Raw genomic sequence first — 27,277 nt, forward strand, 5'->3', positions numbered from 1 at the left:
GGAGAAGTCGTTACACATCAACTGCTTGGAACTTCTGGCGGGGGCATTCGCGATCCGCAGCCTTACCCCAGGGCGGGCGAATTGCTGCGTTCTGCTCAAGATGGACAACGTGTCGGCGGTCCGTTACATAAATCACCTGGGCGGCACGAAGTCCAAAATGTTGGCGATTCTAGCGAAGGATTTCTGGCAGTTCTGCCTCTACAACAACGTCTCGGTGACGGCGGAACACATTCCGGGTCTGGACAATTCGGGAGCGGATTGGAATTCCAGACACTTACGAGACTCTGGCGACTGGCATTTGCACGCCTCGGTGTTCCAGGGCCTGGACATGTTATGGGGAAAGTTCCAGATGGATCTGTTCGCATCACGGCTGAACACTCAGCTGCCGAGGTTCTACAGTTGGAGGCCGGACCCGGCAGCGGTGGCGACGGATGCCTTTCTCCAAGACTGGCCGCAGGGTCACCTGTAAGCTTTTCCCCCGTTCAACATGATCGCACGCACGATCTCGAAACTGGTTCGCCACGACTGTTGTGTGGCGTTGGTCACCCCTCTCTGGAGATCTCGACCATGGTTCCCACGCTTGATGGAGTTGTCAATAGATTTTCCCCGGTTGATACCAGTCTTCCAGGACCTCCTTCTGGATCCGGATGGGAACTCGCACGACCTGGTGATTCAACACCAGTTGCCCCTGATAGCATGGTTCCTTTCAGGGGACCTTGGGTTGTCTCAGACGTTCCGCAAACAACTCTCCTGCTCCTCGATAACGCCTGGGCCCCAGGCACACGAACGGCTTATCGAGCTTCATGGAGATCGTGGTCTGGTTGGCGCATGGAACGGGCAGTGGATCCCGTATCTGCCCCTCTACATCTGATCCTGGAGTTCCTCACGTTCCTGTTTGACTCGGGCAAGGCGTACCGCACGATCAACCTATCCCGCTCGGCTATTTCGGCCGGACACAGGGGTTTGGATGGTTCCCCTGTCGGCAAACATCCTTTCGTATGTCGCCTTCTCAAGGGTATTCGCCTTGCCCGTCCTCCTCGGCCTCGTTTCTCTGCCTTTTGGGATGTCAACGTGATGTTGCAGTTCCTCTCATCGTGGTACCCTAACCATGAATTGACTTTGAAACGGTTGTCATCCAAGCTGGTGATGTTACTCTGTTTGATCTCTTGCAAGAGGGTCTCTGACGTCAGGGCCCTGGATTGGGACGCCGTTGCATTCACCCCAGAAGGTGTTACTTTTGACATATCCAGGAGGACGAAGTCTGCATCCAAGTCGTTTACTTACCCGAGGTTTTCTGGTTGTCCGGCACTCTGCCCAGTGGATTGCGTCAAAGTTTATCTGGATGCTACACATTCCCTTCGCTCCGCGGATCTACATGATTTGTTCTTATCTTTTAAGTCACCTCACCGGCCAGTTTCGACACCTACTCTGGCACGTTGGGTGCGTTGGCTACTATCTTCTGCAGGTATAGACACCTCTGTTTTTACGCCTCATTCTGTGCGGGGCGCGATGGCTTCGAAAGCATCCTCAGTCGGATGTCGTCTAAAAGACATTATGCGAGCGGCGGACTGGTCCAGGGAATCGACCTTTCGAGATTTCTATTTCAGACCAATTGAACACATCGCATCTCGAGTAGTGGCACAGCTTTGAACTTGCATAATATGAGCCTCCGTGTCTTTAATAAAATTCCCAGATTTTACTAGTAACATGACGTAAAGTCATGATTTTATTAAAGACACGGAGGCGAGTATTATTCCCGCCCACCCTCCCGGTGTGGATTCTGGGAAAGGAGATGCTTCGGTGCTATTCAGGTATGCTTTTCAATTAGGTCTGTATTTATATCATGTATTTATATCATGTATTTGCATCATGTTTTGGATGATCTTGACCATTTTATGCTGGGTCCTAATTTTATATATTTTCTATTTCAGAATACAGTTTTTTGTATGGCTCCTCACGGTTATGTTTGGTAAGTCTACAGTTTTGAGTTTGGAAATTACCATATTTTTCTATCTTTTTTAGCTTGAAGTTTTCGTATTGTTTCCCGTTTCCTGTTTGGATCAAGTGGGACTTCGTTATCTTACCTGGTCTTCGGTTTTCGCAAGAAAGAGGGGGATTGTGGGAGACACAGGACTTATATAGCTACTTCCTCTGTTATGTGATTGGCTGCCTGTTATGCCTGTTCAGTTTTTTCTTTCATTTTGACAATATTTATATTCCTCTATCTTTGCTGCTGAGGAAATAAAGAAAGAGTTATGCATAATACTCGCCTCCGTGTCTTTAATACAATCATGACTTTACGTCATGTTACTAGTAAAATCTGGGAATTTTATCCTACAAGCTTGATTATGAGGTATGTATTTCACCCTTCACAACAGTTTAAAAAAAAAAAAAAGAAATCACATTAAGAAAATCATGGAGAATTGGACTGCATATATAAAGTGGAGAAAATTGGCATAAGGCAACCCTAAAATGTTCCTGCTGGATGTTTGACATTTTCTGGAGTATAGCAGAATGATCTTTTACAAATTGGTGTTGCTATAAGCAACTCTCAGAAATGAGAATGGACTCAATGCTCTCTAAACACCAATACTGCAATGTGCTCACAGTGCTTAGACTGTCATCTAATTAGATATGAATGCTACATACCCTGGGTAAGAACTTTTCATGCTCTGTTCATCAGACTGAAGAAGTAATATATGTCTAGGAAATCATAAATCTGGCAGCGTTTGTAGTTGACTTGCATGGATACACAGCCTTCATCACTCCAGTTGGTCTACAACACTCATCATTCTCAGGCAGCAAAACTCTGGGAATTGTATTCACCTCACACACTTATTAAAGTCAATATGTTTGACTTGTGTATAAAGTGTGGTTTAGCAATTCCATTCCTAGAAATAGCGTGAGCCTATCTGACCTGTTACTGCAATCTTGCATTAAACTGTTTTAACGTAGGTTTATTTTGTCTTGATTGGCCGTGCTGGCCAGCTGTCTCTGTTAGCATGTCAGGATGTTTAATTAAGATTAACGCTTGAAATAAAACCAAGCTGGAACCATATTGGCTGTTTAAATTTATTAGAATTCACAATTACTCAGTTTGTGGTGAAAAATCTCTCTTGACGGCAGAAAATACAGTCAATTTGCAGCAGAGATAGACTTCTGTTCTGGTGTAATTTTTGCTTCAGTTCCAAATTTAGCAGCTCGCGGGTCATGTAAACACGCAATCAACTTAAAAGACATTGCATTATGTATACTCTATATCCAATCAGGCCTAGGTTTGCCAATGTAATGGCAAAACAAAAGAAATACAATGTTTATCAACATGTGTCAAACAACAAACAAAATTGGCTTTCTGAATTCTTCGGTATCTAAGCAGGCAAGCTTTTTTTTTTAGGACCGGATTTCAAATTTGTCACTAAATCAGAGTTACAGTAACACAGTTTACACAAGGCTCGTATTACATTTTATTCTGTGTTTTTCAACATTCACTTAAAGGGCCAAGATTAACGAGATACTGACACCACATATAGCCATATTAACAGTAAAACAGTGTGATGTGACATTCTTATCACACACATGCCAATGAATGTATTTGTAAATTCTTGGCGTAACTAAGTATAAAAAAGAAAAATCATATCTTGCCAGCCCTTACAAAGATATACTAATCTCTCTCTTTACTATGGTAAGATGAGACATGAGGGCGTTATAGCACACTCTTTTACAAACTGAAAATTTGTAACAGTGATACACCATGTTAGCGTGCTTTTTTTAATACTTTTTTTGGAGGCTTTATATGAAAATGATATGCTAAAATTATAGATGTACTACAATACTGCATATCTCCATTTTTTTAAGTTTCTGCAGTGAGCTTTTGTCAAGACCAGGAAGTGGTTTATGACACTGCATTATGGGAACAGCAGGGGTAGATTGAAGTTGTAGTTAAATTGTAGGCCTTCTACCTGTCCCAATTTAGGAAGTACCGCTTGGGGCTTTCCAGAAGACTGTCAACTGGTGGCATGACACACCCTGTTTCCAGGAAGGCTGTACTTTTTCCAGGGGGGACAGCCCATTTTGGGCATGTGCATTGCCAGTGACACTTTTAGTATCGTGGCACGCCCCCAAAACCCATCCTGAATCGACCCCTGTTCTTAAAATTGGAAAGTATAAACGTGTCAGGTTTTATTTGTGCAAAGCTACAACTAAACTACAACTCCCACAAGTCATGATATCATGTATAGCGATATTTCTGGAGTAGAAAATTATACACTTAAGGTTTGGAGAGAAGAGCAGAAAGAGCGGGCTTATAGAGTAAATCGAATACATTTTTTAATTTAAAATAAAAATAAAAATTCCCAGCATAACTAACTGAAACTTAAACTTCGCATTGCAAAAAATAGATATTTTTTCATAGAGTACCCTTTTAACTGAGGCAGGTCTTGGATTGAGTGAAAATCTTTGCAGGAATATTTTTCTTCCAGTGGCTAACACTTGTTCTTCTCTTAATAGCACAAAGTAAAACCAATGCAGTAATATTTATATATAAAATAATATTTCATAAGTAATAGAATAAATCTTAGAAAGCCTAAAAATGTAATTACGCACAGCACTGCACTGTTGATAGAGCTTCTAGCTTACAAAATGTTCTTATTGTTAAAAGCGTTGTTCAAAACTTCAATATTGCTGAGCACCACTTTGTGTATTGAGAACAAGCTTTACTTTTACTGAAAGTTGTAAAAAGTCAGTTGGTTTCCAAGTGTGGGGTTAAGAACAACAGACTGGAAAATTGAAAGGCCAAATGCTGTTTGATGTAGGTAAGAGAATACCCGCTTTACGGGACAAAATGGATTGTCCATTAGTTGATGTTAATCTGTCTAAGTTGAAAATGGTCAAGTCTCGCAAGTGGCAAGGCTTAATATTTCAGATTCCACCTGGAATTGTTTGGATACGTGTTAGCTAGTGGCTTAATAAGCCTTTTGTAATATTTTGTGTATTTACATTATTTACTATAAATTTATGAGGATAACTATTTATGTTCTGATATGTAACATGTTAATTTGTATTTGATGAACTTTGCATGAAACATAATAAACATGTCACTTATTTTCAAACTCACACTACAACACATTAAAAAGTACAAAACACGAAACGTCTTTGTTTTTCCATTATATTACGCTTTAAGGAGTCATAGGATCCACAGTCTATGAAAAAGTAATACTTGATTATATTAAGCAAACTGCTCACAGACTAAATCATGGATACCCAAACTATAGCTCTTCAAACTCCTGGGATTGTTAGCCAGTTCTAGGCTCAACAACAGAACAAGGAACAGGTTGGCTTCCAAAACCTAAACTGGAGTATTCTGCAGTTATACGACCTGATCAAACTGCTGGTTATTCAATGCTGCCCAATGATTCACTTAATCTAAAGGGCTCAGTAGCTAACGTTACCCAAGAAAGTGAACAAACAAAAACTCTGGCGACTTAAAAACAGAATGACAAAATAGCTGAGTTGGGGGGAAAAAAAAAATCACGAATTTAGTTTCTCTTCAACCTTTTTAACCTAGTTTTTGATATTCCGTTTCCAAATTCACTCCTTTGTGAATTAACTCCTTTGTGTTATATTGGCTACTCCTATTAATAATAATAATGACGCCCCAGTTTCCGATGACATACTCCAAATATTTATATACAATTTTGTTAAATACAAAAGGTGTTTTGCTACATTCTGATGGAGGTGACTGTAGTACATACAGCTATAGATAGAGGCACTGCCTGTTGGAACACACATCATTTTTATTTATTTTTAAGCAAAGCTGCTCAATTTTAGACTAAAAAGAATTTAGAAACACTCTATTGTACCAATAAAGTAGATCTTCATGGAGTTGTTCAAATGACTTATCTAACCACTTTTTTTAAGCTGACCAGCACTGAAAGAATTTAAGAATTCATCTGTACAGCAACCATGTTTCACAGTTTACATGCAGATACTTGTGTTTCTATGTAAACTAGAAGATTTTGGCTTTATAAAGGTAACAACTGATTTAACTCACCGAACGTTCTTAGAGGTTCAACACTGGTTAAACTGTTTAATACAACTGCGAGTCCCATGGTCTTTTCATATATTTTTTGGACAGACTCTAAAACTGACATGTCATAGAGCTAACTCATAATGTAACCAGAACGTGTTGCATTTTGCCTTTCAATGCTTGAGGTGTCATAGAGACAAACAACTCATAGCTTTCTTTACTCTGCTGGGGCTGTAGGGTTAAATTAACACATTTTGAATGCTATCTGCGAGAGCATTGTATCAAATTTCCCTCACATAAATCCTAAATCAACCTGCAAAGTAAAGGCATGGATTAGAATAAAATGAAGAGCCAGTAAAACCGATATAAAAAAAAATTTGGAAATAATTACATAACGATATACATTGTTTTAGTATGATTAATATCATATGTTCTCCAACTCTGCCCTAAAGTTTGGCATTTTTATGTGATAAAGAGCAAGCAAATGGTAAATTAGTACTCAGAAAATAATTGTGCTATAATCATTTTTTTTCCTCCCCCATGTTTCATCAGACACAAACGCAATGTTAAGTTAATGCTGCAAGAATGTTGGGTCTCAATACTACTGCTTGTTTTTGATGAATGTTTAGAGGTCATCTTGCCCTTGAAGAAGTCCTCGTGGAGTCTAAGGGAAAAAAAAAAGTCTGACTCCTTTAGAATTTTAGTGATTTGTCTTTTTTTTTTTCTTTTTATCTACATCAATCTCTTAGTGATGACAAAAAGCAATGTATTTCAGACACCGGTTAATGCCAAAGTCACAATGCTTAGTGTACTTCCATCATGGAAGAGGTCCGGTCAGATAAGCCATCGAGAGCACTGTACATGCTAAACGTAACATCTCTTTTTTTTCCTAGGAAAACGATTCAGTTGCATATTGTTATGTAGGAATTGGTTTGTGCTTGGCACGAATAAAAGTTAATCTTCCTCCTCTTCATCTTCGATGATTACTATGGGTGGTTTATCTTGAATTCTGAAGCATTCCTCAAAGAAATCCACAATGGATTTATGTAAGTGGTGGGCAACTTGAACATTCCTCATATAGTGATTTTCATCTGGATATATCTGCAAAGAAAGATAAGACTTGGTAGTTTTTCTGAAACCAATAAAAAAAGCACTATTGCCAAAAGCTCTTGATAACTCAGTTGCTACAGCTCAAGTATTTAGAGAAGTGAATGACATTTCGGAAGGCATTAGGGTAGTAAATCTTTACCTTCATCGTCAGACGTAGACAAATGTCACGATAGAAATCTGCTACTCAAGGACTTAATCGTCCTTTATGCTGATCATCAAAAATAGTATGAATAAAAAAACAGACAGGACACCCAAAGAAGCAAGTAGAATAGATTGATCTATCTTAAACACTTGTTGGTCAAGGATCCAGTAAATCCTTCCTTAATTCTAAAATGTACATTATTATATGGGATGGTGAGTTTGATTTATACTGCAAAGAGCAAGTAGATGATAGATAAATCTTGATTGCTGTCATTAAATTAATGTGTGGAACCCTTAACGGGACACTGTAAGCACCAACTTTAGCTTGATGAATAGTTGTTTTTTTTATAGATTATGGCCCTGCAGTCTTACTACTTAATTCTCTGTCATTTAGGTAGCGTTTAGTTAAATCACAGGCCCTAGTTACACCTCCTGTGCATGTGATGTACACCGTCTCCCAACACATTACATGTAAAGAGAGATCTAATATTTGAACTTCCTTTATTGCACATGCTGTTTAATTTAGAATGTCTTATCTCATGCTTTGTCAATGACCTGTCATAGTTTGCAGAATACTCCTGTGTGTGATTAGAGTTAAAATCACAGAGCAGAAGATAAAAAAACAAACAAACTTCTGAAGTAAACACACTCTGTCACGATTCGGGGAACCCAACACGCTAACACACCCATACACACACACAGAAAGTATGCAGTACCGGACCTTAGAGTGGCCGGGCTAAGCACACAAAGAATAGTCAGGAGAACAAGCCGAATAAGGGGAACCAGAAAACAGAATAACGAGAAACAAGCCGAGGTCAAAGTCAGTATAACAAGCCAGAGAGTACGAAACCAGAAAGCACACGTTCAGTATCAATACTATAAAGCAAAGACCACAACAGGGCAGGGAGGAACAGGAAAGGTAAGTATTTAAACCATCAGGTTAATTCTGATTGGATAATTTCCAATCAGAATTAACAATCACACGTGGGAGATATCTAAACCTCCCACTGTGATTGAGGCACTGTGCCTTTAATGCCGGGTCAGGTGACTGACCCCGGCGTGACATATCTTGGGCAGTCTTCCAGCGTGCAGCGTCATGCATGCTGCCGCTGGGGGGCGTGGAGGAAGACGCGGGCGGCATCCGAGGCTGGAGGGATGCCGCTCGCCGAGCCCACGTGGAGAAGGGGACCGCGGACGGCTGGAGGGTGAGTGCCGCGAGCGGACTGCAGCCTCCCCTTGCAGCCGTCCGCGGGATCCTGACACACTCTGCTGTCACAACTGATTGAAAATTAAACCATTTTGTTTTCATGCTGGCTGCGTCAGTTACAGCCATGGGAGGTGTGGCTATAGCTGCATAAACAGAAACAAAATTGATTTAACTTCTAAATAGCAGAGAATTCAACAGGGAAACTGCAGGGGCACGATCTACACACCAAAACTGTTTATTAAGCTAAAGTTGTTTTGGTGCTTAGAGTCTACCTTTACATGTGGATATATAGTACTGATGGCTGAGAGGTAAAATTTATGTTGAGTCGTTGGTACCCATATCTGATACCTAAGTAGAAGCGTTTTACCTCGCTGGATCTGTGGGGCGAATCCTGAAAATTCCCACCCTTATCAATAGAATTTAATGCCATCAGATTTCGAAAATTCTTGTAAGAAAAGTAAGAGTACATAATAGTAGGACTAAGCTATCCCCTGATAGAGAAGAGTATTTTATTTTGCGTTTGCATATTTTGGACATGTGTGTCTGAATCTCGAAATATGGTCATAGGCAAGTCACTGACATCTCAATAATGAATATCTACACTCAGAGAAATACACACTTACCAGTAATGAATAATTAGCTCTAGCTTTCACTAAATGCGTTATGAGGTCGGCTGTGTGCTGGAAATGGACTTTTTCTGTAAAATAAGATCAGTATCAGCAAAAGGACAAATTAATTAAAACACATTTTCTGACTGTTCACTGTGGAGCATCTGCCTAATAGGTTCTTATCATTATGAAATAGATTAAGGATTAATAAAGCGTTACTCACCATCTGCAGTTGCATGGATAATCAAAAATTTTTCTGTTTTCAATAAGGACACTCGATGTTCTAATCTAGAAAACTGCAGAACCACAGATTAAAGAGAGTATCTTCAGCAAAGGCATGGAAAATTGGCTTTACAGAAACGACAGATAAGCTACATTAAGATCATATGGGTTTTGTTACTTGAATGGAACAAAGGATATGACCGAGTCTCTGAAAAATTATGAAAGCATCCAACTGGGTTTGGGGGAAAAAAGCCTCTTAATAAAGAAATAGAGGCTGGGCGGCTGGCTATGATATTCCTGATCTTATGTTTTAATTGGAAAATATCAGAGGAGGTTGACATTTTAAGAAAAAAACAAAAACCCTCAGAAACAATCTGTTAGAGAAACAGTGAACTTGCTAATTAAAATCTTCACGTCTTCACACTGATTTACTGATTCAACAGAATCCCAATATTTATCATGCTTAAAGGACAACTGTCACAAAATTTTCACTTGAACTTTATTACATTTAATGAACTATAATGGCTATGTCTTTAAATGTGCCTTTAACTGTGGACTTTCCTCTTTGAGCTAATCCATGTAACATACCTCCAAGAAAATAAATTACACATCCTCTTAACCCCTTAAGGACACATGACGTGTGTAACATGTAATGATTCCCTTTTATTCCAGAAGTTTGGTCTTTAAGGGGTTAAAGGAGAACAGTCACTTCACAGGATTTTTACTGTTATGTTTACTTATCTCCAACTTTATTAATGTATTTGTGAAGTTTGAAAAAAAAAAAAATGTTTTATTCTAAGCTGCTGTATGTATCTCTGTCATGGAACTGTCCGTCTCCATCCTGCCTCACTGTCAATCATCATTAGAATTTTTGTTTTCTGGCATTGTAAACGGAAACAATGTTTCTGGTTTCCTATTCATTGCAATCTGTGCCCTGGCTGTGCCAATACTGAAGTGGACTGTGAGGTCCCTCATTTATTCTTTAACATGAATGTAAAAGGAAATGGTGCATGATATGAAAAGAAAGGTTAATTCATATTACCTCAATCTTTCAATGTTTCTGGTGTAATGTCCTGAGAAGTGTCAGTTCTCCTTTAAGCCCTTAAGGACACATGACGGAAATATCCTGACATGATTTTATTTCTGAAACTGTGTCCTTAACGGGGCTAACTGCATAAAAAGAAAGAAAACCTAGCTACATCTATTATATGTTTAATATAAGTATCATTAACATGTATACATACCTCATATGCTCGATTATCGAGGGTACGTAATCCCAAATATCTTTCCGAAAAGGCAGAAGCTTAGGAAACAAAAAATAAATACAATCACTTGAGCAAAATGCTGAAAATTCTACATCTTGTCACAGGCCTGAATTCAAAGATATCCAACCGATAATCTATGATGATCCTTTGGGGACAGATAGTGCAGTAAAACCTTTACATTCAGAACTCATGGACAATAACAGAACACAAACCAATTATATTTCCTCATATCTGTTTCTTGCCGTCTCTAGTTTTTCTCTGTCACTCACTTACAGCCCCTTCCTCTCTATTTCTTTACCAGACATCCCCCTTTTTTTCACCATTTATCCAGAAGTAGATTTATTTTATCACTCTTCTTTCTGGCACCCAGTCATTAACAGATTTTTACCTATCTCATGGAGGGACCATAGCTGGTAAATTTCTTGGTCTTGCTCCAGTCTACCCTATCCTTCCACTCTCGTATCTAGGAGCTGCCAACCGATCCAACCTTGTTCTTAATACCATATAAAATAAATGCTTTACCAACAGATAGGATAGTACTACAAAAATATAAAAGGCAGATATATATATTTAACTGATACTAATACAATGATCAGAAACCACATTAACACCGCTGACAGGTGAAGTGAATAGCATGGATTATATTGTTATAATGGCACCTGAAAAGCTTAATGTTGGGTGTGATAGAAAGGTGTCTGAGCACACAGGATGCACTATGGGAAGAAGGCACGCTGGTGGAGGCAATGTTATGTTCTTGGCAAACCCTGGCATTCCTGTGAATTTTACTTTGGCACATAACACCTAGCTAGGGATTGTTGTAGACCACATACACTCCTTCATGCCATTGGTTTTCCCTAATAGCAGTGGCCTCTTTCAGTGGGATCATGCACCCTGCCACACTGTCATGTTCCTCAAACCGTTCCTGAACATTTTTTCAAAGTGTTCAAGGTGTTGCCTTGACCTCCAAATCCCCCAGATCTTAATCTGATTGAGCCTCTCTGGGACGTACTGGAACAACAAAACAGATCCATGGAGGCCCCACATCCCAACTTGCAGGATTTAAAGGATATGCTGCTAATGTCCTGGTGCCAGATAACACAGGACACAAGCAGTGGTCTTGTGGAGTCGCTACCTTGATGCATCAGAACTGTTTTGGCAGCACGAGGGGTGCAAAAAAGCTTAATCTAAAAGCAAAACCTGCACAATGACCGAGTGACTGTAAAGTACTTCATAGGCACCTCTAAAAAATGTAGAAATACTGCTTGCATTCTAAATCACCAACGTATACTCAGAGTGATGTATGTGTGGTAGGGCCAAACAGGGCATATCAATTCCTCTCCTCTTCCATGTGGTCAGATACTTCAGGCACGGCAAGGTTGTGATGCATGATGTGTGTGTGCTTTTACCCTGTACCCCCGCAATCACTGACATCATTTAATCATTTAAAGACTGACATCAGACAAGAGCTGGCTGCTCACTAATATGAATATGAGGTACGTGAAATGAGAAGGCAGGATAGTAAAAGGAAAAGGAAGTAGAATATTTTGACTTGTAAATCTTTTTTTTCTCATATCACTTGTATACAACTATAGGATTATTATGGCCTGTTACTGGACTGATATAGTGATACAATGTAATGTGTACTAACCATATAATGCAAAGTCTGTTATTGGCGAAAGTGCGGCACCGCATGTGAAAATCGGTTTCTCTTCATCAGTTGTCAGAAGCAGTATGCTTAGATAACCTCCATATTCCTAAATGAAGTAACAAAAAAAATGGACACATTTGTTAAAAGTAGTACCATTAATGATATGTGATTAATATTTTCATTACAGTGAATGTGATCAATGTTAAAGGTCACTTAACTGGAATTGAAAATCACCTATAACTTGTAAAAACCATGTTTTTTTGTGAGATGCTCACTTTTCTTTTGAATGGAAATTAAGTGGTTACTCCAATTGAAAAACAACAGTGTTTTGGGTTCTAAACCCTCTTGTTCCAGGCTAACAGGGCCGGCGCCACCTGTAAGGCGACCTAGGCAGCCGCCTAGGGCGCAACTTACCAGGGGGTGCCGGATCCCTGTGCCCGGTGTGGCTCCTCATGCTGCACCGCCTGAGCGCTTTAACAAGCTAGTTAAAGCGCTCTAGTGAGCACTTCCTGTCATTCCGCCGGCGGCCGGATACAGGAAACAGAGGTTCCTGTCCCGCGTTCCGCGCCGCCCGGCCACGCTACATGGGCAGAGGGGAGGGTAAGGACCACCATGGGAGGGAGGGAGGAGGGGGGGGTAAGGACCACCATGGGAGGGAGGGGGTAAGGACCACCATGGGAGGGAGGGGGTAAGGACCACCATGGGAGGGAGGGGGTAAGGACCACCATGGGAGGGAGGGGGGGGGGAAGGACCACCATGGGAGGGAGGGAGGGGGTAAGGACCACCATGGGAGGGAGGGGGGGGGGAAGGACCACCATGGGAGGGAGGGGGGATAAGGACCACCAGGGGAGGGGGGGGGATAAGGACCACCAGGGGAGGGGGGGGATAAGGACCACCAGGGGAGGGAGGGGGGATAAGGACCACCAGGGGAGGGAGGGGGGATAAGGACCACTATGGGAGGGAGGGGGGGGGTAAGGACCACTATGGGAGGGAGGGGGGGTGTAAGGACCACTATGGGAGGGAGGGGGGATAAGGACCACTATGGGAGGGAGGGGGGGATAAGAACCACTAGGGGAGGGGGGGGATAAGGACCACTAGGGGAGGGAGGGGGGGATAAGGACCACGAGGGGGGGGTGGTAAGGACCACGAGGGGAGGGGAGGGTAAGGACCATGAGGGGAGGGTAAGGACCACTAGGGGAGGGGAGGGTAAGGACCACTAGGGGAGGGGAGGGAGGAGTAAGGACCACTAGGGGATGGGAAGGTAAGGACCAGGAGGGGAGGGGGGAGCAAGGACCACTAGGGGAGGGGAGTGTAAGGACCACTAGGGGAGGGGAGGGGGAAGTAAGGACCACTAGGGGAGGGGAGGGTAAGGACCACTTGGGGAGGCGTGAGTCAGGACCACTGGGGGAGGGGGATGAAGGAACACAGGGGGAACGGGGGTGGGGAGGTAAGGACCACTGAGGGAGGAGGAGGGGAGGTCCACTAGGGGTTTGGGAGAGGGAGGACCACTAAGGGGGGGAAGGACCATCAAAGGGGGGTAAGGAGGGAGGACTACTAAGGAGAGGGGAGGAGGGTAAGGACCACTAAGGGGGGGAGATTACCACTAAGGGGGTGGGGGGAGTAGGGGAAGGTCTACTAAGGGGTTTGGGAGAGGGAGGACCACTAAGGGGGGAGGGGGGAGTGAGAAGACCACCAAGGGGGGACTGCAGGGGGACAGGGGGCCAAGGGAGAGCACTAAGTGACAGAAGGGGAGAACACAGAGGGACAGAAGGGAGGGGGAAATCGATAATTGACCGGAGGGGAGAGCACTATGAATTAAAAAAAAAAAAAAAAAAAAGAGCTGTTCCCCTCTCAGTCCCTATCCTACCCCACAAACCCTCTCTTTTACACTACACACATACACAATGCATCCCCCCCCCCACACACACACAGAAACATACAATGCATTCCTACTCACACACAGACACACCCGAAACACACAATGCATCCCTTACGTTCTCTTACATAATTAATGCCCCCCTTACAGACACACACTGCATTAAATTACATACACAGAAACAAACCTTGCACCCCTTACACACACACACAGAAACATACAATGCATTCCTTACACGCAAACACACACTACATCCCCTATAAACACACTACATCCCTTACACAAATTGCACACATAAAACATCCCCAACTCATGGATGGGCCATGTAGGTGGATTTATGGGTGGGCATTGTAGGCGTATGCCCCCTGGGGGCCCAGACCTTGAGCTGTGTAAGGGGCCCTAAAAAATGGAGCTGCTTCCTGTTCGTTAATTGTTGTGAGCACTGTTAAAAACAGTCTCCAGAGAGCCTCTTCTACACCAGACCTGTGGAGCCAGACTGAGCCCATCATCAGCCTCTTGTCCTCATCTGGTGGTAAGTAGGCAATCCAATATATTATCAGTGGCACTAATTTCTAATTTACCTCACATTAAATGGATACTATAGTCACCAGAAGCACTACAGCATAATGTAGTGGTTCTGGTGTCTATAGCCTGTGCCTGTAGGCTTTTTAATGTAAACACACTGTCTTTTCAGATAAAAGACCCTTTGTGAAGACTGGCGTTGGCCCATATGGCAGAGCATATGGGCGGGGCATTGTGATGTCACATGGTGGGCAGGACATATGGGGGGGCGGCAAATTTTTTTTTGCCTAGTGCGGCAAAAATCCTTGCACCGGCCCTGCAGGCTAATGATGCCCTGATTACACTGTTGGAGGTGGATTAACACCTCCAGCAGTGAAGGGATTATGCAGATGTTTTTAATGGCTCTCTTAATGTATATATGCTATTTCTATTCTGACTGCCAGCTGCAAAGGGCTGAGCTTATTACAATGACTGCCAGAGTACGAACATGACGGCACCTAGTTGCAGGCGAATAAAATGTGGATTTCTACATCTTATTATAATTTCTCACAATTACACACTTGTTAGATGTCAACGGTGGAACATGAATAAAATTGACAGAAATATAATCTAACGATAGATATACAGATTTGGTATTTCTAAAGTTAGTGTCCTCCTTAAAGTGGATTGTGTCAATCAATTTATGCATTTCCACATCATATAAAGACTGGTTTGAATCTCTCAGATGGAATATATACTCGCTATGTTAATGTAATAGTTCTGCTGAATTCAAAAAGCTAAAAGGTTTTACTTGTCCTCAAAACATCTTTAAGGAACCCTACAGCACCAGGAATCCAAACTCATATTCCTAACACTATAGTGCCCTAGTCCAAGATAGATTCAACCCCCCAACTTAAATAAAATGAAAGGAATTAAGGTTTTGCTTACCTTTTTGTTCAAGAGCAAAGACTCACGCAGCCAGCAGAATCTCCTCTCGCAACATCTGTCTGCTGACTCTAATCTCCAATTCTCACAGAGAATCATGGCAGACAAGAAGCACAACGATTGGCCAATTAAATGCTTTTCATAGGTAAGCATTAAATCCAATGCTTCCTCACGAGCAGAATTTGATGACGTATGATGTCCTCATGGACATCAAATGTCACATGACCGAGTGAAACTTGTGTGTCACAGGGGAAGCGCCTCTAGTGGCTGTCATGAAGACAGGTACTAGAGGTGTGTTTAAAGGGACACTCCACTGTTCAAATAAAAAAATAAAAAAACACTTTATAGTAGCTATATCACCAATGAAAACTTGCATGAATTAACTTATATATATTTTCTTAAATTGGGAGTATTTCTAAAGCCGACTTGCAAAACTGAATATATCTGGTTGGCTGCATTTCCAACCCTTCCCCTTCTAACCCCGCCCAGACTTTCTATGCCTGTCCAATCACAGACTTCCCAATGCAGCTCAATAAGAATTATTTTCAAGGCAGGTGCTCTGGGCAATTGCTGCCTCTTGACTTTAGTTCCACTGAGCTAAACAACCAGAAAGTGACAGGACTGGCTGTCTTATCGACAGCCATGGGGGTGTTGTACCCAGGTTAATTTATAAAACTGTCAATTTGTATCGAAACCTGAATTTTTTGTAAAATTATAAAGTTTGGACACACACAAGAGTGGACCCACTTGCTAGGGGTCTGGAGTGTCCCTTTAACCCAGCAATCATAATATTGCCATATCCACTAAAAGACAATGTTCTACCTTGCAGGGTTATAACTAAAGAGCCACTGCACCTAGGCCACTTCATTGAGATGAAGTGATCTAGGTGTCCTTAGTGAGGCTATTTGATACAATTTTGCACTTAGAGAGGAGGATTTTTAATGGATTCACAAGAACTCATTGATTACCCCGTGAATTGTGACCAATCTATTTTTCAGTAAAATGCAGGGCTATACCTTGTTATGCCATTAAGAGAAACCTGGATTAATATTCACCCCCTTAATGTGCCCTATTATTTATATTATTCAGAAGCTCCAAAGGCTTAGTCACATGGAATCATAAGGGATTATAGGAATACACAAATTAGCATGTCCTCATTAGTATGAAACATCTAATCATTTTATTGCCAGCGTGAAACTAAACATGTTTATGGCTATATACAAACCATAAATACTTTGGTTCATATCATTAATATACAATATTTTTTCTATAGTTTGCTAGGATAATTATCTGCTAAATCCAAAAATAATTGGTCAATCATGTTCTTAGAAAAATCTTCTGCATTTCAATTTATCAACTTTAAGGGATAAAATGAATTGTGTAACCATACTGAGATTACTGAGTTATTAAAAATACAAAGCTTATCTGTCATAGTCTAAGAGAGCATTATAAGCCTTCCCAATAAGCTTAAACCATTTTAATAAAATACACTCAAACCTTTTGTCAACAACATATTCATTATGTCCGAGTCAGGAAGCATTTTAATGTAAAAATCGATGAATATTTAATGTTAATCATTTAAATTCTTTAAAAGGAAAAGGATGAATATAATTGTAGATTTACATCACTAAGCATAATCTGATTCCAAAATTGCTTTTAAATTAGACAAATGCAGTAAGTTGAATGCACATTACCTTTCCAAATACACCGACCCTCTGCTTGTCAATATATTGTTGACTTAAGAATTGGCTGCAATATGAAAAGAGCATAAATAGTATTAATAGAAACATAGAAACATAGAATGTGATGCAGATAAGAACCATTCGGCCCATCTAGTCTGCCCAATTTTCTGAATACTTTCATTAGTCTCTGGCCTTATCTTATAGTTAGGATAGCCTTATGCCTACCCCAGGCACGCTTAAACTCCTTTACTGTGTTAACCTCTACCACTTCAGCTGGAAGGCTATTCCATGCATCCACCACCCTCTCAGTAAAGTAATACTTCCTGATATTATTTTTAAACCTTTGTCCCTCTAATTTAAGACTATGTCCTCTTGTTGTGGTAGTTTTTCTTCTTTTAAATGTAGTCTCCTCCTTTACTGTATTGATTCCCTTTATGTATTTAAATGTTTCTATCATATCCCCCCTGTCTCGTCTTTCCTCCAAGCTATACATGTTAAGATCCTTTAACCTTTCCTGGTAAGTTTTATCCTGCAATCCATGAACCAGTTTAGTAGCCCTTCTCTGAACTCTCTCTAAGGTATCAATATCCTTCTGAAGATATGGTCTCCAGTACGGTGTACAATACTCCAAGTGAGGTCTCACCAGTGTTCTGTACAATGGCATGAGCACTTCCCTCTTTCTACTGCTAATACCTCTCCCTATACAACCAAGCATTCTGCTAGCATTTCCTGCTGCTCTATTACATTGTCTGCCTACCTTTAAGTCATCAGAAATAATCACCCCTAAATCTCTTTCCTCAGATGGTGAGGTTAGGACTCTATCAAATATTCTGTACTCTGCCCTTGGGTTTTTACGTCCAAGATGCATTATCTTGCACTTATCCACATTAAATTTCAGTTGCCACAACTCTGACCATTTTTCTAGTTTACCTAAATCATTTGCCATTTGGCTTATCCCTCCTGGAACATGAACCCTGGTTTTGCAAATTTTAGTATCATCAGCAAAAAAAAAAAAAAGATTAATAACATTATTAACAAAAATACATAGAAACTTTGTAAAATGTGAACATTATTATTATTATAAATGCAGAGACTTTGAAGCCCTCACTGGTTTATACAGAGAAGTTGTAGATTGATAAGGTGCGCAACTGGGCATTGCCAAAGTGACCACTGGGGGGGGCACTAGGGAAGCTGAGAAATATATACGGGGTAGGCAACCTTCGGCACTCCAGTTGTTGTGGACTACATACCCCATAATTATCTTACAGCCACAATGCTGACAAAACATTAGGGGAGATTTAGACCATCTGGCAAACGTTGCCTACCCCTGATCTAGAATATCTTTAAAAAAAAAAACTTCACACTTTGTCTATAAAATGCAGTGCATTTTTTATGTTATTTTATCTTAAAATAATTCATTAATTTGATACAATATTGTAATGAATTTAGCAGTACACTGTAAAAATTGAAGTAACATCTACCTTAAAGCATCCATCTGATCCTTCTCTTCTATGGCTCCCAGCCTCCGTTTAACTTCATACAAGAGCTTGGTTCCTTGAAACCCACTACCACGTCCATCGAACTTTATCACTATTACACTAAACGAGCTGACCAGGGCTGTAATCCAATTAATTTCAAACTTTTCCGTCACACTCTGACTGCCGGGACTGCCATCGCTAACGGGATAAGAAGAAAATGAAAAAAAAAAAGGTTACTGAGCAAACTCATTCAGGTTTATATGTTTAATGTTAAAAAGGAAAGTAACCATCTGTCACGAGATGATCTCTCCAATTAGATGAAGAAATATTCTTTCTATAAACTGACTCTTTGTACTGATCTAAAGAATACGTACAGCCATTTAGGCTGTGGTTAAAGTGAAGTCAGTTATCAGACATTTCTTTCATGAAATTTTCTCTTTCAATGAAAAACTAAATATTTTTCATCGTGTATTGAGAAACGTTACATTTACGTGGTTATTCACATAAAGGTTTATTCACTAAAGAGAGGATTCAAGATAATATTGAAATTCTCGGTCAGCTATGCTTTTAGGTTGGCTACACCAGGTTTAAAGTTTACATTTATTTAGTCAGTAACCCTAAAATGATAATTGAATTGAAAAGGAATTCAAAATATAAACGTGTTACCCAAATAGCCAGACTAGAACAATTCTCCAAGTCATCTATGCTTCTAGTCCAGGTACTTCGGCGTTAAATTTAACATTCACTGTGAATTCCTAACAATTCTCCATTTTGTGAATAACCTCGCATAGAGTTTTCCTTCATTTAGTAATACTCTCAAGCCACTTGAGATAGTTCGTCTGGTTATTGCACCAACTGCAGAACATGCTCAAAGAGACACTCCACCGCCCAAATAAAAATATAAAAAAATAGAAATAAAATGGCCGTTTAGTAGATATTCCTCCAATGTAAACATACATGCATTTTTTTATTTTTTTTTTTACAATTCTTTATTTTATTTGTGCGTCAAATAACAATAATCATGCAGAGCCACAACAGCAACTGCAGGCATTTTCATAGTGTTACAAATGCGTGGCAGTGTAAACGGCACATTTTTTTTATTTTTTTTAAATGACAAGAAAAAGACAAACTCGTGAAGTTATAATGAACATGCTCGGTAAGGCATTTGAATAACATAGTTGGGTACGCATAAGCTTATAGTAATGTATGTGGGTTACTTGTTGATGTACATTAGAGTAATTGAGCTTTTAGTGCTTGATAGGTACAGAGGCTTAAAACAGAAAAGCAGTATCAAAAGTAAAGATTGTGCTTCAACGCTTAAGATGCTTAAAAATGCTTAAAATAACCACCCCATGTTAACCCAGTGACAGTCAGGTAAGAGTCTATGTCAGCATTCAGGATGACCTCTTAGTGTGCAGTGTAGTATGCTGTAGTGTGGTAAAATGCTTAATGGCTGCCTCTGTGCTTATAGTCCCATTAGGTGACCTTAAAGGGGGGACGCAGCTCTATTCCTGGGTCACTTGTATTCCAGCCGAGCACCAGTCCTAGGCATGTGGTGAGTCCCGGTTTAGTGGCTGTGGGTGGGCAAATCTTCTGTTTCAGGCTCCCTACGGGGAACTGGGCGGTGTGCCAGGTTGGTCCGAGGCCTTGTAACGTGTTCCCTCTTCGGGTTCATTCTCCTCTGGTGTGTCGGGCTGTTTTGCTGCTCCTCCTCAGTTTGTGTGAGGTAAGTGCTTACTCGCCGGTGCCCTCTTTGGTGCGGTCATCGTTCCGTCTGGAGCAGGAGGGGAGGGTGCATCCGGCAGCTCTCTCTTCAGGGGTGCCATGTGGTCTCCGCCATCTTGGGAGCGGACTCTCGCTGGTGTTGCGGCACTTCACTGGGTCACAGAGCAGGGACCGGGATCATCCCAGCCGGTCCATGGGGGGGGGGGGGAAAGGGCCAGACCCGCCTAGCTTTGCATTTCAGCCTTACCGCTGGTGGGCAGGATAGCTGGACAGCGGCCATCCACCCCACTCACCGCCCGGGCAGTCTCCATCACGTTCAGCTGGGATCGCCCCACCGAGGGACTAGAACCTCGTGGCAAGCCTCTCCTCGGGACCAGGGTTGCCTCTTTCACTGGTGTATAGGTATCAGGCTTTTAATGAGCGTTTTGCCGGTCTTTAGAGCCAAAAACTCGAGCAGTTTTCAGGAGCTATTCCTCTGTGCTTCCACTCAGCATGGCGGTCCGGCCCCGCCCCGCCCCCTACATGCATTTATTAATGCATTTTTTTTTCAATGGGAATATATAAAAACAAGCAGTTGCAAAAGTTGCAGGTCTCTTTCTATGGCTGTCCAATTGCAGCTCAATGAGAAGTCTTTGCAAGGCAGGTGTTCTGGGCAATTGCTGCCTCTTGAGCTTAGCTCCACTGAGCTAACCAAACCAGGAAGTAACAAGACCGGTTAATTTATATAAGTTCCAATTTCTATTGAAATCAGCACTTTTTGTAAAATGAAAAAAAAGGACACACTTCACACATAAAGCATTTCAGTAAGATAAAGTGCTTTAGGGATCTGTAGTGTCCCATTTAAATCTCAAGGATTCACGTTTCTTTATCCTGCAGACTTTGAAGAATGATCTTGACCACTATCATGCCAAGGTCAATAAAATTAGTACCATGGAGTTGGATAATAACATATGTACTGCAGAACATACTTAAAATGATCATAGATTTTCCCAGTAAAACACTTTCAGTTTTTATTTTACTATTTGTTGATCTTAGCTGAGTAAAATGCCCACTAGTATAGGTAATATACTTCCAACCCATCTGTTTATTTTGTGTTTTGCACTGCTAATGTTTCTTCCAGACGTTAGTGTCTGGGGTTCCTATTCCATGAGACCCTCTCATTGAAAAACCATAACAAGATAATCTAGATCACACAGCAATTGTGTCTCATTGTGGTTTTGTTGAGCCATTAAACGTGATAAGGCAACATTCCGACACAAAATGTGTCTTTGTCAAACCATTATGACGTTGTCCTGATTAACGTCACTTCTACCCTGGCAGCTGGTTGTTCACCCGGATCCTTGCTTAATCAGTAAGTACTTTATTTATTTTGCTAACATTGCTTTATTTTCGGCCCTAAATAAAAAAAAATGGCACTTCGGGAAACAGCTTGGCTACTGGTAGTTGGCTACTGGCTCTCTCTTCAATTCCAATCATATTTTGTCACAGCAAGAGTTTTCCGAGATCTTTTCCAAACCCTCTTTTTACCCAGATCTGCCCATTCAATGAATTTGTGATCTCTGTTCTTCTTTCATGCAAGTTCGTTCGGCCTTCCTGCGCCTGCAACAGAATTCTTTTAATTTACAGTCGGGGGAATGAGATCTGAATCTGTGTCTAATTATTCTTCCTACAAAATATTTACACTAGAACATACTTATATTTTAGAAGTAACAAAATGTGATAAAATTGTTAGTGCTAGTTTTCTATGGGTAGATTAGTGCAGGACAAGTGCTGTTGCAATAAATGCCATTTTCCTATAAAGACGCCAGAAAAAATTACATCCTAATTGATCATTTTACTAATGATTTAATATTGTTTTTTACACATGAAATAACATGCTGTAATATACCTATTATACTCCGCAGCAGGTGGTAACATTCTAACATAAATTGTGATGACTAAATTAGTGCATTCACTTGTTAAAATTCAGCCAGCGGGGTAATGAGATTGGAACAAACACTCCAAGAAAACGCATTTTAGTTTAGCTAAAAGCAGAAAATCTCACTAGATTGATTGTTTATCATCCAACATTTTGAAATTAATTATGTTTACCACCTGGAAGTCTTACTTTTCCAGTAACACAGTGTTCCGATACTTACATTTCGCAATTATTCCAAATAATGAATATATATTATAAGCAGAACTCCATGATTAACTATAGGAACCTTTATTACTGTTATCGTATGACACTGGGTTTATTAAAGGTCACTTGACCAGGGAACCACGACTTTTTGGGATAAAATAGCCAAATTATAAACATGTTTCCAGGTCAAATAATTGTTTAGCTCCGCTACTTTGACTTAGGATGCTCAGTTATCCCTGGTCAATTGTGAACAATTCTTGATTTAGTGAAAAACCCTAAATGAGTCAATTAAAAATGAGCTACAATGAATTTTCCAGCACTGAAAGTCATTAAAATGGTTCTGTTATCAGAAATTGAATAAAGATTTCTAACTATTATGCTCCAGTGATTTTTATTTGACTACAGTGAGCACACTGCGCTAAGACACTTTGGTAAACTTATTATACTTTAAATATTGTTCCTGCAACTCGTCATATACAGACGTCTATCCGTTAAGGTTCGGCTTCGGGATTAACAACATTTGAAAACAATGTTGGTCTATCGAGACCAGTACAAGTTGCTGGTTGAATGCAGCCATACTTCTACATTTTTCTGATAGATAACTGTGGGGAAAAATATAGCCTTAAAGGGGAACTGTCATTCCCATCCACTGTATTTTACTAATGTGTATCTGCGAGGTGTGAAGAGTAACATTAAATACAGAATCGCACACCTCTTTATCCTGCAACTTGGTGCCTCCATTGTGGTTTCTCTCAAACAAGGCTATAATCTCTGTTCTGTATCATTTTTCTATGTTGAATGCAAGGTGCGGAGAAAAGGAGAAATTAAAGAATGAATGTTATGTATAAGGTGGAATTCTGTTGCATGCTCTAAAAGTCAAGCAGTCAACAGGGAAATATAATTGGTGTCCATGGAGACTGCTATACGTCTGACAATTTGCTCCAGAATTATTCTTTATACACCATTTCAAATGTTTCTATTTCTCCTCCTCATTCGCAATTTGTGCCTTGGCAGTGCTGAGACTGAGCTGAATTGTGAAGCCGTTTGCTAAATTTGGTAAATATGTTTTCAGGAAAACTGAAAATGTTAACAAAAGTTGTAGGTGATTTTCAGAGATTTGAAAATATTTAACTTCTAGAGAAGTAACGGCACCGTTTAAGTTGACTATACTGTTATACTGTATAGCAAACTGGCTATTTGGAAGCGTTTTCATGCTGTCATTGGCCTACAGTACCAGTCTGTTGCAATAGGTAACACAATGGCCGCCTCTTTAATCTAATTTGTAGAATATAGTAGTTTGCATTACCGAAAGCCCCATACAATAATATAAAAACCAAACACATAATACATTCAAATTATTTTTATAATAAATGCAATTTTTTATGCGGCAGTTTAAGAGTATGTATAGCAGTTTCCTTTATTCTTTTAATAACCTAAATCTTTGGTGACTCCCCCGAGGGCTGCTTTTTATTTCACCCCATTCAGATGTTCAGCCATGCAGAGCTATTGTTCTGGGTTCTAAATTGAAACCTTGGGTTTGTGAATATCACAAGAGAAAAGACTGAATAGGACAATATTTCAATTCACCGTTTTATTAAAGGGAATATTTCACTGGTAAACCATGTGAATGTTAATGTAAATGATAATTCTCATTAGAGTGACAGACATGTGCTTATCATTGCCATACTGACCTTAAAAGTATAGTCAGACTATCATCAGAAATGTTGGTATCTCATACAGCTTTTGGGATCTCTTACAAACACCCACCCTGGCACACACTCCCAGATACATGCATACACACACACACACACACACACACATACACACACACACACACATACACACACACACACCATGTAACTATGTAACAATCACAAAGTATATTCACAGTCACACACAGAATTACATTCACAAATACAAACAGAAATACATTTATACATAAACACACATACATACACACACACACACACACACACGCAGAAAAACACCCCAGACACACACAGAAATCCATTACTAGGTATAATTGACAGTAGCTAAAGTGTGCATCTTTGGGAATGTTAGCTTAATTTAAAATTTTAGATAAAATAGTCAAAATTAAAACATAGCTGGTTTTGAGAATGTTTCCGGTTTGACTACTGTAGACTACAATAACTTAAATTATTTCCGAACAAGTAATCCTGAAGATAAATGTAAAGTTTCCATATTTATTTGCCATAAATGTAAATATAAATAAAGATAAAAAAAAATTCTTCTTGGGGGGCTGAGCCAGCGCCTGAGCAAGCAAGACGCACCTCAAGGCAGCTCTGCTTGAGCACGGCGATTTACCAGACTTTTCCACCCTATCTGACACCCCAAGTGAGTGCTGAAAGATGCAGTTGAGTGCCCAAACACATGGGGAAGAAAAATAAAAAGCAGAGGGCGGACCCGGGATCGGGTTCCCGTGATATCGGGACATTCCTGCGCACGGCCCCACGGCCAGATACATCCATGATGGCGCCTAGTAAGGCCTACACCTCTCCGTCAGATGATGAAAGCATATATGCTAATCCTCCCAGCTTAGCTGCACTCAGAACCACAGGTCTCCATGTAGCTGGGAGACTCAGCCCCATTTACAAAAGCTGATATTAAGGCATTAATGCTGGAGCTAAACGCTATGTTCAATGCCGACATGGCACCAGTCCGTGAAGAGATTTCCACGAGATTTCTCCCAATCTCATGGGAGTTGTGGAAGAAAGCACATGGGAGCACCAAGCTAGCGCAAACGGCTACAGAAGCCACACTGGGAGCATTGCAAAAACAGTGTGCTAACCAGCAGGCACAACTGGCCAACATGGAGGATAGGGCAAGGGCCGGAAATCTGAGAATCCCCGGAGTACCAGAGGCAATCTCAAGAGCGGAGCTCCTTCACTATTGCCGGAGGCTTATTGCCACGTTACTGACGCCCAAGCAAGCCAAGCAACTGACAGTCAACTCCTGCTTTAGACTTGCCAGAGCTACTACAATAACCCAAGATGCACCCAGAGACGTCCTAATGAAACTAGTAAGGGACTCTGACAGGGGAGTTCTCTTGGGTGTGGCGAGAGGCTCCCCTATTGTGTCCTTTGCAGGGGCACAACTGGCTTTTTACAGGGACTTTTCAAGGCATACCCTCATGTGGCGGAGATCCATTCGGCAAATCACCCAGCTGTTAAGAGAGCACTCAATCCCTTACAAATGGGGCCCTCATCGGCTGCAAGCGGAGAAGTCCGGCAAGACCCACTTGCTCTCTCGCCTCATGGAAGCACCAGCAGTCCTTCAAAACTTGGGCATACTGGTGGATAAAGCGCTGAGAATAGAACGACCAATATGGACTGTGGCAGATATAACTCCTTTAGTCCCAGGAGGCGGAGCGTCTCAGGCACCTACCCTACCTACTTAATTCCAGCAGCAAAGGACCCCTTGGTCCCGCACGTTCTACCATACTTGTTATGTGTTAAACATGTTTTAAATTTCTCTATACTTGCTCTGTAAGCAAATGTTTACTTTATTTGTTTAGTTACCCCCTCCCCCCACCTTATAGAGCGTGACCTGCGATTATTTTCAGTTTGTTGATATTCTAAGTTGGCAATAACACGTTTGGCATGGGACACAGGACTTCTGACAAGACATCAGTCTACAATTAAGGTCTCCCTAAGCGTTTGAAGCCTACAGAGCTACAATAACGCCCATTGTGCCTTAATGAGAAACTGCTAACTGTGCTAAAACCCTAATACATAGGCACCTGTCAATCCAACAGCCCCAAGACGCGCCTCACAACACTCTCGGTTAAGCGAGAGAGGTTCCTTAGACATTAACGTTATAAAAATTGAGTTGATGTCTGACTTGTGTAATACTGTACTATCTATTCTGTGTTCAATTTATCTTTTATGCAAGGCACATGTCATGCTGTGTTGATTGCACTAACTCGCAAAAATAAAGAATTACAACAAAAAATAATAATTTTTTTACCGATGATGATTTTTGCATTCAAAGGTCTACTCCAACCAAAAAAAATAAAAAGTGTTTTCATAAAAACCCTCACTGGCAGCCCCCTGCCCCCCCCCCCTCCCCCTCCCTCCAAAAAAAAGTTAAAAAAGAAGAAAAAAGGAAAACTTACCTGAGTTTCCCACAGGACCGATGAGTTGAGAACTTGGTGTCGCGTAGCGGTGGGGCAGTACTGCCATTGGTTGTCTGTCACCAGTATGCTACGTGTGCTGATGACAGACATCTTTTACGCACAGATGTAACATTAGTCAGTCACGGTGGAGTTAAACTTCTGGCAGCGAAGGACTTTCGCTGTATACGCTGCATTTCATACTATGTTACACATACAGTTTCCAGGCACCATAACCACTTCAAAAGTGGCTATGGTGCTTGCAGTTAACCTTTCTGATAAGAAAACAAATCAAAATCTTTGTGAAACCAAACATATTTACACATTATGGACGCATTAATAAAGAAAATGTACTTACACCACAAGTAGCAAAGGGTAATGAGTGGTCTCTAAAAAGGTTGCAGGCTTGATAATCTGTATAGGCAAATCTGTTGAAATAAAAGAGAAATGGTGGTAAATTTGCTGCCAACTGCGCAAGTTCCAAACAAACGCTATTGAAATACTGCTGGGCTCGCTGAGGCCAAATTAAATGTAGAATCATTTAGAGAGTAGTTCAGTCGGGCATTTCTAAATTGAATTGCTGTTAGTGG

The 27,277-nt window shown here is 40.9% G+C and overlaps 1 protein-coding gene across 4 annotated transcripts in view; it reads right to left on the reverse strand.

Annotated features, from left to right (window-relative positions):
* Window positions 1-2,332: 2,332 nt before the first annotated feature.
* DPP6 (dipeptidyl peptidase like 6) overlaps window positions 2,333-27,277 on the reverse strand; it is a 1,023,075-nt gene continuing 998,130 nt past the window's right edge. For all 4 annotated transcript variants that reach the window (XM_063452684.1, XM_063452681.1, XM_063452683.1 and 1 more), the window contains exons 19-26: window positions 27,046-27,115; window positions 18,712-18,906; window positions 17,243-17,297; window positions 12,227-12,332; window positions 10,558-10,616; window positions 9,315-9,387; window positions 9,107-9,180; window positions 2,333-7,126 (exon numbers count right to left, since the gene is read on the reverse strand). In XM_063452684.1, coding sequence (XP_063308754.1) covers window positions 6,980-7,126; window positions 9,107-9,180; window positions 9,315-9,387; window positions 10,558-10,616; window positions 12,227-12,332; window positions 17,243-17,297; window positions 18,712-18,906; window positions 27,046-27,115 — 779 coding nt within the window. In that variant the 3' untranslated portion in view covers window positions 2,333-6,979. The remainder of the gene's footprint in view (window positions 7,127-9,106; window positions 9,181-9,314; window positions 9,388-10,557; window positions 10,617-12,226; window positions 12,333-17,242; window positions 17,298-18,711; window positions 18,907-27,045; window positions 27,116-27,277) is intronic.

This window comes from Pelobates fuscus, chromosome 4, assembly GCF_036172605.1.
Source record: "Pelobates fuscus isolate aPelFus1 chromosome 4, aPelFus1.pri, whole genome shotgun sequence".
NCBI classification, from domain to species: Eukaryota; Metazoa; Chordata; class Amphibia; order Anura; family Pelobatidae; genus Pelobates; species Pelobates fuscus.